The 15,016-nt window shown below is 47.2% G+C and overlaps 1 protein-coding gene across 1 annotated transcript in view; it reads right to left on the reverse strand.

Moving 5' to 3' along the window:
• Window positions 1-3,859, reverse strand: part of glra1 (glycine receptor, alpha 1) — a 34,243-nt gene extending 30,384 nt beyond the window's left edge. The window contains 1 exon segment of the mRNA XM_077572888.1: window positions 3,051-3,859. Within this exon segment, the coding sequence (XP_077429014.1) occupies window positions 3,051-3,121 (71 nt within the window). The 5' untranslated portion in view covers window positions 3,122-3,859.
• Window positions 3,860-15,016: the final 11,157 nt, after the last annotated feature.

Genomic DNA, 15,016 nt, shown 5'->3' on the forward strand with positions numbered 1-15,016 from the left:
GCGTCTGAGCGGCCCGCCCAGTTTGACCCCCTCGGCCCGCCCAGTTTGACCCCCTCGCTAGACTCATGAATATTAATGAAGTGTGGCCACCTAAATCTTTGAATTGAAATTGAAATCAAATCGATTGAAGAAATTACAACCGATACTACTAGCATGTGGCTCGTGACATCAAAATGACCCAAAAGGCAAACGCGTAGCGTGCGGCCGACGGGGCCCGACGGGGCCCGACGGGGCCCGACGTTATAACTGGCACGGCTAACTGTCATCCGGCGCAAAAAGCGTGTGCGTTGATCTGCTTTTGAAAAGGAAAAGTGTCGCCGTCCTCCTTCCCGATGCCGCATCCAACAAACGCCTTCTTGCCCACTTCCTGCCAGCTCAACGAATACGGCGGGAAAGGCGCATTCATCAGATCCGCTCGCCGCCATCTTCGGGCCAATCAATGTTTAGTGATCGGCGGCTGCGCTTGCTCCACGCGATCAATTAAACGCCGTCCAAGCCCGAGGAGCTGAGGTGGCCATATCTCAAATGAACTAAACGCCGCGCCCACAATGCCTCTGCGGCGCACACACGCACGCCGGCGTCGAAAGGTGGGCGTCGCCAACACCATCAAAGTGTTGTTAAGAGGCCGTCTGGGGAAGAAAAACGAGTCCAAATTGTGCAAACGTCGAGCAAATCTGCAACGGGACATCGAGTCATTTGAAACAATCAAGTGACGTGGAAGGAAAAAGTCGATATTTGAGGCCCAAAAAAAGGAGGGAAAAAACGCTTTTATGATCACGGCCACGAGGATTGTGCCAAAAAATGCGATTCTCATTTAGTACGATTCAGGATCCATTTTAAAAGTCCCCAAATCGATTTTATTGAAATGATTTTCTACTGTCTTGCCCTTTTGTGTGTGCCCTTATTGGGAGCGCCGTTCACATCGTACCTGATTTGGCCACTTAGGGAGAAAAACTGAATTTTGCACGGATGAGTTGTAAAATTCATTTATTTTCATGCAAATGTGGAATTTGGGGAAGCGGGAAAAGTAACTGACAAGAACGTGGAGCATTTTGGAGTCATTTGGATGTGAGTGACGTGGGTGGCATCAGTGAAGGAGAGCGCCCAAGTCGTCCGGTCGGCTGACTGCTAACTGGTTTGTCGGCCTCACGTTGGATTGCTTGGAATCGAGAAAGAAAGCGCGCGAGCCGTTAATCTCATCTGGTTTTGCGTGCGTGCGTGCGCGAGCGTGCGTGCGTGCGTGCGTGCGTGCGTGAGCGAGAGCGTGCGGCAGGAATCATCTCATCTCGTCGCGGCGCAATAAAGCAGGAAGGAGCCGGCAGCCCCCCGACAACATTTGCATGCAATCAAAACACGCCTTTTGTTGACATTCCATCGGAGAATTCCACAAAACAATCAACACAATGTGATTGGTCCTCATCCAACCACTCCAGCCCCTCCCCCCCCCCCCCCTCCCAGTCACACCTAAAAGGAAGTCCAGCCAATCAAGTGTCCATTAGATATAGAAAAAGAATGGAGTGGCGACCAGTCCCTGGTTGGCCTTTATGGTTCGTCTTTATGTGCCTGACTGGCGACTTGTAAATGTTTGTCTCCATGTGGCCTGGGATTGGCTGGCGACCAGTCCAGTCTTCTCAGTATTTAAGAAGTATAAAAGGAGGGAGAGACCCCCGCCCCCCACAATTTAATTGAATTTAATTGACTTATTTATTTTCAATTTAGCGGGTCATTTTCTCAAATGTTTTTGGGCATTTCAGCTTCCTTTGAATTCAATTAGGGGGAAATTCTTTCAAAATAAGAAAAAAAAGAGCTCATTTTTCCAAACAATAAAATCGAAATAATTGATAAGGTTTATTTTGTGTTCATTACAGACTTTTTACATTATTTTTTTTAATTTGAGCTTCAATTTTTAAATACAAAATTTTTAGTTTTCTTTTTTTTTTTAAACCCAAAAATTGATGCTGTTTTATTTTCAATTTTTGGGGCAGTTTTTTTCTTCCAAAAGCTTTTCAGTGTTTCAATTTTTTGGAAGAGGAATCTTTTCAATATTAAAAAAAAGTTTTTTCATTTACTTTGTCAAAATTAAAAAAATATGTTTTGTTTTTCAATTTTTAGGAGGCAACTTTTTCAATGTTTGGGGAGATTTTTTTCTTCATGCTTTTTATGTATTTCTTTTTTTGTGGCATTTTTTTTCAAAATGAAAAAAATGGTGGTGTTTGTGTGTGTTGCCGTTTTTTTCAAACCATAAAATCAAATTGCAAAAATGATTGAATCGCACATTTAGTGCCGGTGCTGACATTTTTTCCCGTAAACCCAAAATAGCAGTCGCGTTCCCATCCTGCCCGTCCCGCTTGTCCAACCCAAAATGTCCGCGGGGGACGCAGTGGATAGCGGCGGGGGGGGGGGGGGGGGGGGGGGGGTGATGTTGGTGGCAGATGATGACTCGGTCGAGGCAGGCATGAGGAAACGTATCTGCGAGCGGGAGCGACTGCATGTGACCTCAAAAACACAGAACAGGACCAAGACCACGACTAAAATCCAAACCAGAATCAGGACCGGCAATAAGACAGAAACATAAGGACAAGACCAGGAACAGGACTAAGAACTGCACTGAGGCGTGGACCCGGGTTCAAAACAGAACCACAAATAAGACTAATCGGGACTAGGCAAGGCAGGGAACACCCCGGAATGGTCGCCAGCCAATGTCAGGCCCAAAAAAGGACTGACTGGTCGCCAGATGAAACAGCCAAACACGGACCGGTCGTCGGACCATCAAATTCACAAGTCCATTTTGCAAGATTGGAACCCGGAACCTGGAGAGTGCGAGGCAGACCTGCCATCCACTTTCGTGCTGCCGACATTAAGAGCAAAACTGGAATGGTCATGGCCAAAGCAGGCCTCTCATTGGTCAAGACAATTGCGTCCATCTCGGCCGCACTCCTGTGCCCAAACGCTGCCCCCCTACCCCAGCTAACGCCCCCCCCCCCCCATCCCAAACAAGTGTCCACCATTCCCAATTGCATGTATTTTGCAAGCGTGCCGGTTGTCCTTACCTGAAGAAGACGAGCGTCTCCCACAAGTAGATGCTGAGCGCGTTCAAGCGGCACATTTTGGAGAGTCTCATTTTCTTTCGGTGGGGGAGGGGGGGCAAGCGAGGTTGGGGGGGGGGGGTGTTTTGGTCACACTCTGCCGGGCGGAACGGCCCCTTCAGAAAGAGGAGGGGGTGGCGGGGGCCCAGGTGTGGGGTGGAGGACCTCCAAGGTGAGTTGGGAATCTGGGGTGGGGGGGGAAGGGGGGGTCAGGGACGGGAGGGGGGTCCGTCAGACATCTGCGGCCATGCGATCACACCTGTGTCCTCTCAGGGAAAAAGGGGGCGCGGGCCGGGGGTGGGGGGGTGAGGTGGTAAGGGGGGCGTTTGGGTTGGGGGGGGCGGGGGCTCCAGAGTGGGATGGGAGGAAGAGGAAGAGGAGGAAGAGGAATTCCACCTGCTTACAGATCCTCACAGCTGGCGGCAAAACGCGCCATATTCCTTCCTTGTCTGGCAAAGTGTTAATCCAAGTGGGAGGCGGAGAGTGTCCCCCCCCCCCCCCGCGGTGAGGATGAGGATGCCGCTGGTCCTCGGCGCCGCGCACGCTCAGGGGCGCGCGCGCTCGTCAGCCATGCCGTGTTGACGCACCGGCGGACGCTCCCGTACGCGCCTGCCGCGTCGCGTCGTCGCGTCGTCGCGTCGTCGCGTCTGCCGCTTCCGTGCGCGTCCGCGTCCGCGTCCGAGACGAGTTGAAGAAGCGAGACGAGCGCGGCGCCGTGCGCGTCACGTGTCACATCAGGTGGGACGCCGCGGCCGCGTGTGAGGCTCGTGCTGCAGTCATTTAGCAAACTAAGCCCCGGCCCCGCCCCCTCGCCACGACACGCCCACCAGCGCCAGCCGTTGGCCCGCCGGCCGACCATGCTGGCTGCTGATTGGCCGACGCAGACGTCAGTCATTAAGCCACACCATTTGGGAGGCAAACGTCACGCTCCCAACATGAGGGGACGTGACGTCATCAATATGCACTTTGACGTAGCAGCGGCTCCAAAAAACTAAAGTGAGATTTAGGAGCATTTAAAATGTCCTAATTACATCCGCTTTTTTTTTTCACATTTTTTTATGCAGTTTGACATCAATTTAATATTTCAATGTATTTAATTCCAAACAGGAAAAAAATGTCAATCATGTACTATTAATATTACAACAAACCAATTTAACTATTGCTTAATGAGATGGCTTACTAATAGTATTAATAATAATAATAATTATGAATTTAGCATTTGAGTAATTTGTGGACGTTTTTGAACAGAAAACGCCAGTTCCAGATTTGCTCCGAATCATCCGTCAGAAAATGTTGAGCGTTGTTTTTCAAAGTAAAAGCATCTTTTTTGCAAATGTCTTATTTTGAAAAACACACAAATAATCTTTCATGGAGGACTGCAGAAAGTGAAAAATATTTATGGCTGACGTCATCTGCAGGATATTTGTGCAAATGGAGCACAAAAGTATAAACAAACCACAAACACAAACACAACAAAACAATGGAGAGGATTTGTCGAATTCTGAAACTGAAACTGAAATACGACGACACATCAATGTATCGATATTTGGACCCACCGTAGCCAATTTTTTATGTATTCCCTGACCAGACCATGTTAGCTGCTATGTGCTAGCGCAGTTAGCGCTAAGGCGTCATGGCCGTCACATGCTTCATGTTGGCTTTCAATTCAGACTGACGAAGGAATCCCTCGCTGTGGTGTTACCACAGCCGCCATTTTCACCGTCGGCACGCATGAAAGTCAACATTTTGGTGTGGGCGCGGCAACGCAAGAGGGGGGGGGGGGGGCGTACTGCGCTTACCTGCCGCAAGGACAACAAAAGAGAAAAAGAAGCGTTGCAGTCAATTGAGCAAAAGGCGCGCCGTCACTTTGCATTTTCGTCGAGCAGTACAAACCAAACGTGACCTTTACTGCAGCGCGCGTGTGCGCACATTCACCGTCACCCCGCCATGAGTTTGACGTCAGGACTCAGCGGACACTTCATTAGGCACAGATGCAATTGAAGACAATAACAACAATGAGAACATCAGGACGAGCGGGCCAACAATTCATCGATTCATCGACAGTTAAGTCAAATTGCTTCACTTCAAATTGTCGGAATTTTGGCCTCTCAACAGCAAATATTGTCCAATTTGTGTTTTCCTCCTTGAAGGCAGACTAAGGTGGGGGGCAGGTTTGGCTGGACAAACAGGAAGTGCCTTTTGGGTGCACTTCCTGTTTGTCCGTGTGAATGTGAGCTCAGCTTGTGGACAACCTGACCCAATCGTTTGATTGGTCGTCATCAATGTCCAACAAGTAACTCAGTGAACAATGTTGGGCGGGAGGATGGGGGGGCGGGGGGTGGGGGGGGGGCGATGTGAGGAAGCCGAGGTGCCGAGAAGGCCGACTCATAACGCCGACACGGGTAAGGTCTCAAGGTCAAACACTGGCAGGTGGCAAGGTCGTCAGTTGCATGGCGGGAAGAGAGCTTTTAATCCCAGATAACAGCTCGCTTGAAAGGAGCCAAAGGAAAACTATTAGCGGGCGGCACGTGCACGTGCACGCGCACGCGCACGCGCGCACACACACACACACGCACACGTGCAGGTAATTGGATGGAGAGCGGCGGTGCAGGACGCCGACGACCTCTAGCCGTACAATGATGGCGCTCATGAATAAAACAGCGGCCGTTAGAAGATATCTTCTGTCGGAGGGAGAGAAAGAAACATTTATTTGGATGTTTTTTTCTAAATGCAACTAAAAATAGCGCTTGGGAAAAAGTGAGTGATTGTCTGGCCGCCTTCTTGCTTAGCGACGACTAAAACGTGTTCATTCAAGACGGAAAATTCTGTTGGATGCGAATTGTCGGGACCAGTCGCTCACTTGTTCCGTTCAACAACAAAAACACACGGCGGCAACTTTTTATTTTCCCCCCCAGCGCATCAAAATGAGCTTTCAAAACTGCTGGAAAATTGTTCTTAAATTTCGTCAATGAAAACTAAACCAAAAAAATTTGGTCGGCACACATTTTTCACCGGACTAAAAGTAGACTAAAACCCTCATGAATAAACAATAAGTGGGACTAAATCAATAAGCATTTTCCGTTGACTAATAAAGACGAGACAAAAAGATCTAAAAACGGGACATTTTAGTTCATGAAGAAAAATGAGAGGAAAATGATATGATTTTGCAAAATCTGTCACGGCGACACCCAGCGTGGAGCCATCGTAGCCGCTTGTCGATATATTAGGGATGGAACGACGATTGCGGCAATATCGCGATATTAAAACTGCCACAATATATCGTCGTCGTGTCAAATGATTAAAAGTAAGTAAGTATTAAAAGCAGCACATCTGCCCAAAAAGTCTGGTTGATTTCCATTCGTGCATTTCTAGCACCCTCTGGTGGCAAGTTTTTTAGTGCCGCTTCATTTTCATGCGGCATGTTTTGTCCCTTCTCTGTTTGCAGTCCACGCTAAAGGTGAGATGAAGGCGAACGTCATCAGCTTGTGAAGCCGGTCCAGATGTGGAGGAAGTCCAGGTGTGCCAGCAAGGACGTGCCTCAATATGGAGACTTCTTACAGATTGAAGCTTGTTGGCGTGCCTTCTTGTTATGTACAATATTGTGCTTTTTTAGTATCAGCTCTTTTCTTTAACAGTATCGTGAGCTTTTTTTTAATATTGCCATCCTGAGCCCACAATATCGAGCTAATTATTGTATCGTGAGCTTCATATCGAGAGAACATGGTATTGCAATGTTTGGAATTCATATTATTAACACGATTACAACTTTTGCTGATTTGGTACTCGCAGAATTGCAAATATACAGATTTGTTTTCTCCCCCTCCCCCAATTCTGCCCATTCTTCATAATAAAAAAACATCGTTTTTGGGAAGAATTGATTTTGATTGTGGGTGATTACAATTCACAAAAGTTCTTTTGGGTCAACTGGACTTTTTTGTCTCTTTTTTACAGAAAATGTTTGAATACGGAACCAAAAGACATTTTGAATTCAGTGCAAATTGACGCAAGTTCATTTGAGAGAAAATGTGCTTGGCATCAGATCCTCATTTCTTCTTCTGAGTACTCAAAAGTGGAAATTGAAGAATGACAAAGAAAACTTGCAAATCAAAATCAAAAAAAACATCTTGACTGACTTTGCCGGCAAAGACCAAAATATTTCATTGGCACCAAATGCAAAGCAGGCGCGTGCGGGTCGCATTTGTTGCTTTTCATGTGGAGAGTAAAAGAAGAAAAAGAAAAAGAAGAAGAAGAAGAGTTTGTTGTTGTTGTTTGTCGCCGGCGAAGGTCGGCCCCAGGAAAGGAAAAGCGAATAAGCGCAAATGACAGAAGAATGCAGAACGAACTTTGACCTTGTCAGAGCGGCTGCACTGCACGGCGGCCCGGGGCTGGCACGCTAACCTGCTCGCCAGCGCTAACGCCGCGCACAAAGGCAAAAAGCAAGACAAAAAACAAAGGAAGGAAAAGTGAAGAGAGGCCGGCGACGTCATTCTCACGTTCACAAAACCTCCAGCGAGCTTCGGATTTGGAATTGCGGCATTTTTGCGACATTTTCACCAATCAAAAGATGGAAGTGGACAGCGTGATCATTCTTCTTCAATGAATCCCTTTTTAAGATCACCGACTCCGGTCCAAAAGCACTAACCATGACGTCAACGACTTGTCACAGAGAGTGACGCCACCGGCGGCCATCTTACGTTGCCATCCAGTATGGCCGCCTAACTTGAATCCGTTGAACTGTGAGAAGCGCGACGTCCACATTTCATCCGTAAGAAAGTACAAAATGGTGGACGATATTATTTATTGCTCAACTATGGCAACTAAACTGGGTCAACAATTGTAGGACGTGCCCAGAAGACGTAACTTTGGCTGTCCTATGATTGGTTCTTCCCTTGGAGGGACACTTGACTCATCGAGACATTTTCAGCAAAAATAAGTTCACATTTTCTCCAGAATGAATTTGATCATGAACAATTAAAACCTTTCCAAACTATTTTTTTCCCCACTTGCTGTCGACGGAAGATGACATCATCCGTGCTGAGGAAGTCGCTAACGACCAATCGTGGCTCCGTTTGCTGACCAAACCCAGGTGAGCCATGATTGGTCCTTAGCGACTTCCTCAGCACGGATGATGTCATCTTCAATTGACAGCAAGAGGGAATTATAATTTTTTTTTTTGTAGAGGCATTATCATAAGTTATCAAATTGATTGTGGCCGCAATGTGACTTTTGGATTGCGCTTGATGGCGACCGCGTCGTGTTTCTCGCTTGCCGGCACAGCCACGAATCCGCTTCCCAGGCTAAAATGAGGTTTGTGGTCACATGATGATGTTGTCAGTTGCAGTTGGTCCACTATGATTTGATCCTATAGGCCTTTATTCTGTCATATCCACTTGTGCTCTGTCCTAATAAGTGTGCTCGTGCGCTGGCTCGTGCGCTGGCTCGTGCGCTGGCTCGTGCGCTGGCTCGTGCGCTGGCTCGTGCGCTGGCTCGCGCGCGTCATCCGAAGGTTTCACAAAGCAGAAACGCACCCGAGCCGTCCGTGGTCAGCGTTTGCGCAGTTGAAAGCAATCAAGGAAAGAGACGAGCGAGCATCCGACGCGGGCGTCCGTCCTGCACGTGCGGCTTATGAAAGCAGAAGCCATCGGGTGGTCCCGCCCGCCCGCTTGCGCCCGCTTGCGCTCGTCTGCGTTGTCCCGCCAAGGCCCAAAGAAAGCCCAGCTGTGCTCCCGCGGGCGAGCGCCGATGCTCTTGTTTTTGTTCTCTCCCTTTTTTTCCTACACGGAAGCCTCCGCCAAAAAACAACAACAAGACAAAAGCTCCTTTTGAGCCATCGCAAGCGCACACGTTTGACTTCACGCTTGGCGGGAGACGTCCCAGAATTTCCCGAGACGACTTTTTTCATGAATGTTTGCCGCCAGACCTTCCGATTTGCTCCAACTTTTAGCGCCGCTTTGGCCTCATACATAAAAGATGGCGGCGCGCATGAGTGAATGTCGCGCACTGGGCTAATTGCTAATATTGACTTGAAGTAACGCACGCATCCATATTCATGTTGTCACCCTTCAACATATTCATGTTGTCATTCGAGCGCGCTCGTCACGACAAACAAATCGCACTTTATTCCAATCAAATCTGCTTTAAAAGCGAGCACGACATTGCCGGCGAGACCGAAAATGTCGAGCAACGCATTTGAACTTTTTGGGAACATTTCTTGCCGCCTGTTTTCACTTCTCTTAACGAGAGGTCAAGTGTGCTCGCTTCAAGTCATTTGTCACACACGCCTCAAGCTTGCCATGAAATTGGCACGTGCAATTCAAGGCCATTAAACATCCGTTGCGCATTTAACCCTTCAACTCAAATATATCAGCTTAATGCGAACATTCATATGAAGCCAAACAGCATCGAGAGGCTGACGCAAATGAGCGTGGATGAAAAAAATTCGAATTCATGAAGTAGCAACGACACAAATGGAGCATTTGGGCTGCAAGCAACCATTTCGGATTAATAATGATGAATGTGCCCATTTTTCAATTCATCGACGCGTGGACTAAAAAGCGACATGTTTGAATTTGCATCCCTTTGACAAAAGCAGCAACTTGTTTCAAATGCACAAAAATACAATGTAATGTTTCCAATTCGGTTACGCTGAGTCTATGAAATCCATCCGGAAATCGGTAAGAATGGTGATGACTGTTTTCCAAAATAAAAGCAAAGGTTTGCAAATGTCTTACTTGAATGTCGGCTTTCGCGGAGGACTGCAGAAATCGGGCAAAATTGCGGCTGCTGATCTTGCAACGATTTGGACGAGTAAAACAAAAGGATCAAAAAAACGCTTTACATTTATTTCATAACGGATACGTTGTTTAACACATTCATTTTTGCACCTGTAGTCTACATTCATGAAATAGGCCAAGGTTAAAAGAGTTCAACAAAATAAGAAAAGTAAAAGTGAGACACATTTTTGTTAACAAAACAAAATAAAAAAAATCATCATAATCATCTCATCACACATCAAATGTAATAACGCTTAAAAAGAAAAAAAATCACTGAAACTTCATCTTACGTTCATAAAATGGATTAAAACTTAACTATCATCCGATCCAAAGTTTTCAACTTTGTCAATTATTGTCATACGTGAGCTTTCAGGGTTGATTTGATGGATTTTTATTGATTTCCGAGCCTTCCTCACTTCACCTCAACTTGGAATGTTTTACTTGAGTTCAAGTTTTAGTTTTTCAAATGATTTGGAATATTCAATGTGGTTTTTAAAGCATTTCTGTTTTTATTGTATTGATTGAATGAATATGTTTATTTCAATTTTTTAGGGGGGGGGGGGGGGGGCGGGTACAGTATTTTGTTAATCGTAATAACACTGCTGAAGGCCCATGATTTGACCTTTGGCCTATCGTGTCCCATAATGTCTCCATTTGCAGCTTTTCCAGTCGCCGGCCGGCAAACGATTGCGAAGTTTGCGTTCATTTCCCAGCGACGGACGTCCTCACCTTGCCTGGATTTGCACGCGCGTTGGCCATGAAGCGGATGCGGCGAACGGAGGAGAGGCGTTACGTAACGGCGGCTGTCGACTCCACTAAAGCGGGCCGGGCCCGCCACTGGCGGCCATATGTTGCTGCGAGGAGGAGCGGCGTCACTTCCACTCGTGTGCGCTGAAGGTAAGGAAAGCTGCGTGCGCCGGCCGGCCGTGACGCTGATGGCGGATGACGGACGAGCCGGATGAGGTGGACTCATTAGACGCGGACGCGGCGCCCGGGGGCCCGGCGCTGGCCCGGCACGGGAAAAGCGCTCCCGTCTTGCCGTCGTCACGACAACGCCGCCGTCATGTCAGAGATGAGGACGAAGAGGACGAGGCTCTAAACGATGTTACGCTTCGTCCCCTCGCATGAGTCACGTCGGACGAGAGCCGCGCGGGTTGATGTGCCGGCGCGCGCTGTGCGGGGTCAAAGGTCAACTCGCCCCGCGGGCCAAAGATGGCTTCTTCGGGCGACCGCCAGGACTTCATCACAAACCCAGAAAGGAGGACATTAACAAAAACACAAAAAATGATTTCTATATAAGAATGAACACATAATAGTTGCAAGTCTTCAAATTTGGCAGGCAAAAACTGTTGATAAAAAGCGTTTTTTGGATTCATTTTGGTTAATCATGATTAATCCCTTCATTAAAAAGCCTTTTTATCCGTCAAATTTGAAGAGCATCTATTATGTGTTCATTCTTATGACACTTACTTGCATGTAGTTCTGTTTATTGCTAAAAAAAGGTGTGATCTGCTGTCAAGATAAAGAATCATCTGCGTGAGAGTTAATACACGATTAATTGCCAAATAGTTGAATTGTTTGTGCTTCCTGAAAAATGTGAAAAAAGGACTTATTTTGATTGGATGATGTTAAGAAGGCGTGGCTATATAAATAGTAGGCCTGGATCGTACCTGGTGCAAAAAAAATCCCAAAAATTCATAAAAAGAGTGTTGAGCGTCCATTTAGTCCTGTTTTTTTTTTCCTTGCATTCATGACGCGGCTTAAAAGCTGAAGAACGGCTGGCGCGATGGGAGCTTTGCACCTGTCTGCTGACATCATCACTATTTCTACTCCATGTGCACTTTATTATTTTACGCACACACACGCTGCTCAACGAGTCTGAATTCATTCCATCCGTGCCAATTGGCATCAAGAGGAGAGAGCACCTTTAAAACACAGCCAAGGATGAGGACGCAATTTGTCAAAGGCCCGCCTGACACTTTCTATTGGTTCGTCAGCGTTAACATTTGCTCCAATAACTAATGGCAGCGGGGGGACGGGGGGGACGGGGGGGTCATCTTTTCAAAAGAGTCCCCGCCGCCCGTCCTTCACAAGCTGTCCTCATTTATTATGTTCTTCCGCCATCCAAAAACGTGTTCACAAAAAAATCTGGAACAAAATGTGACCACTTGCGACCCAAAACAACTTTTAGCACTTTCCGCTAGCTCAATTTAGCGGCAGCCATTTTGGCTCGCTTTCAGCCAATGGGAAGCTGCGTTGCTAACTCACTCGGCTCACACGTCCAATGACAATCAAAATAACATTTGTCAATACACTAATCAAGGTTATTTTAGTTCACGAAAACTAACAAAGAAACTAAAACTCATTAAAAAAAAAAACGAAATAAAGTAAAAAACGAAAATGCTTTTAAAAAAAACTAAAAGTACATTTTGTGTTTCCAAAACAAACTCTAATGAGAGCCAAAATGTCCTTGTTTTTAGTCCTTGTTTTTAGTCCTTGGAAATGAATTGAATGCATTTGGGGATGATCTGAAATGTGCTTTGACGCATATCAATTTCAATATGAACCGGAACAAGGACGTTTGTCACACACGAGTGACGTCATCGAGCGGCAGCCAATAGAAAAGCGCCGCCTTCAGATGATGTCACCACAATTTTGCATGCTTGACTTTTGCCTCCAGTGGTTCGGCTCGCCTGCTTTTTCGTTTAACTCCGCCGAAATGCAACGCGAGAACGTAAGGAATGTGTTACTTTTTTCATGGTGTTTATTAAATGAAAAATGAAAAAACGAAAACTAATAGTGAAACTAAGTCAAACGAAAAGAACCACCCTCAAAACGAACTACATTTCAAAAACAAAACTCAAAACGAAATCAAAACTAACTCAAATGAAAATTCCAAAACGATGTTAACCCTTAAATGTTGCCCTCAAGCAAGCAAATGTTTTTTTGCTTCGGGTCAGGTTGGCTTTTTCTTGCTTGTGTTTGAAAAACGCTTGCCGATTGTTGACGCATGAGATTGGACAGGCGGCCTCATTTGTCATTTGCGCATTCCATCCGGCACGGTCGCAGCGCTGATGCCGGCGGAACGTCGTCCAGGCGTCGTCGTCCCGGCGGTCTGGTCCTGGCGGCCCTCACACGTCCGTCCGTACGCCACCGAGACATCAGCATCCGGAGACACGTCAGGTTAGAACACACTGCAGGGAAGGCGGCGAATATGGCAAAGCGAGGGGGGGGCGGGGCTTTGAACTCCATGCACGCTCCAAATAGCAGCGAGCGAGCGATCGAGCGTACGGAACAACACGTCTGAGGCGCTCGTGGACAAAGCGGCAGCTCGGGTGTGTGCGCAGTGGCGGCGACGCAAGCGTGGGACGGCAAACGTTGTGACGCGAGGTCACCGAGACCGGTCGGCCGTCAAGACGCCAAACGTCTCGACGGGTCCTGTGCCAAGACGCGTCTGCTCGCCAGATGCAAATTTACAAGGACACTCAGGAAAGATGGACGACGTGATACGACGTGTCACGACGTGATACGACGTGTCACGACGTGATACGACGTGTCACGACGTGTCACGACGTGATACGACGTGTCACGACGTGATACGACGTGTCACGACGTATCACGACGTGTCACGACGTGTCACGACGTGTCACGACGTGTCACATCGTGATACGACGTCAACGGCGTGTCACGAGTGGGAAAAACATCCTGAAGAGCGCCGCTTGAAACCAAAATGGCTTCATAAAGTCTCCAGACTTTAAAGGAAAATTGCTTTTCAAAACAATCAAAGCAAATGTGAATATTTGCCTCACCAAACTTTGCTGAAATGCGACACAAGAAAACGCGGCCATTTGCAATCATCCGTCCGTCCGCTAAACGTACTTGAAATTTGCTAGCAACTCAACAACATCACTTGGAGTTCTTGAGTTTTGTCTTTGAAAAACAACACGACTCGGCACCGGCAGCTTTAAACCAAGATGGCGGACTTTCTGTCTTTTCAGGCATGACTTTTTGGGCGGGTCTTCTCATGACGGACACTAAATAACAAATGCCATGTTTGAAAATCAAACCATAGTTTTCAGCTCGGCCCAACTGAGCCCAAAAAGTCCACTTTAAAACCAACATGGCGGACTTTCTGTGTCGAATGGGTTATGGCTTCTTGAGACTTTTTTTCTTTTCTTTTTTTAAAGTGAAACTGGATTCAGGGGCCGAATTTGCAAACGGTTGCGAGTTTCATGGCAAAATGGTCCAATTTTGCCACCATGTTTTCCGCTCGGTCTTCAACGTGGGCTTCAAATTTCAAAGACGTCTTGGAAGAAGCAACCGAGAAATGCTCAACGACCGCAAAATGGCAGATTTCCTTCATGTTGAGTCAAAGCGCTTGTTCTTTATTCATTGCTACTTTTCCGTGTGACGCTTCGGGTGTCCGCCAGAGACCATTCATTGGGCCATTTCCCAAAATACAAACAATGTGCAGCAGTTGTGAGACGTGCATTTGCAACGGTGTGCTTTCTTCAAGCAATCCCATTGGAAATGTGTCCTGGGGGGTCCGACAGCTGGCCCTCCGATGATGTCATCATTTGAGGCCAGCAAAAGTAACAAAGCGTCAAGCACAAATCCAGTTGTGTGTTGAGCGTCTTGTGGCCGACGTCCTGCCGAGGCGGAGCTTCCAAATGGCCGCTCGGCAAAGACATGTTATTGTTTTCTTATTGTGGCTTTTGATGGCACTCGTGATTTCCACAGAACATCAAAAGACGCGCTGTGGCAAACGTCCTGCAAATGTACTTTCTTCTCCAGCGCCGACAAAAGACGTAAAAGCGTACTCAGACTATTATTGCCATTCTTGTGGACCAAGCGAAGGAACGGTCTTCAACGTTTGGCTGCGGGCAAATCAGGAGGGCAGACGCATGCAAACGAGGTCCAATCAGAATCAGAATGGGCGCCAAGCCATGTGGGCGGAGCATGACGTCAAAGCTGGGTGACCATTTACAGAAAGTGTGAGAAAAATATCAGCCCTCGACAGCACCAAAAAGTCTCAAGCTGACCAGGAAGGCAGCCATTTTGCTTCGAAGCAGCCATTTTGGGAGAATCCCAGGCCTTGAAAATGATTTATAAGCTCTTTTTCTTCAACTGCAAGCGTAATTTGGCGATTCCATTTGT

Source organism: Vanacampus margaritifer, chromosome 8 (assembly GCF_051991255.1).
Source record: "Vanacampus margaritifer isolate UIUO_Vmar chromosome 8, RoL_Vmar_1.0, whole genome shotgun sequence".
Classification (NCBI taxonomy): Eukaryota; Metazoa; Chordata; class Actinopteri; order Syngnathiformes; family Syngnathidae; genus Vanacampus; species Vanacampus margaritifer.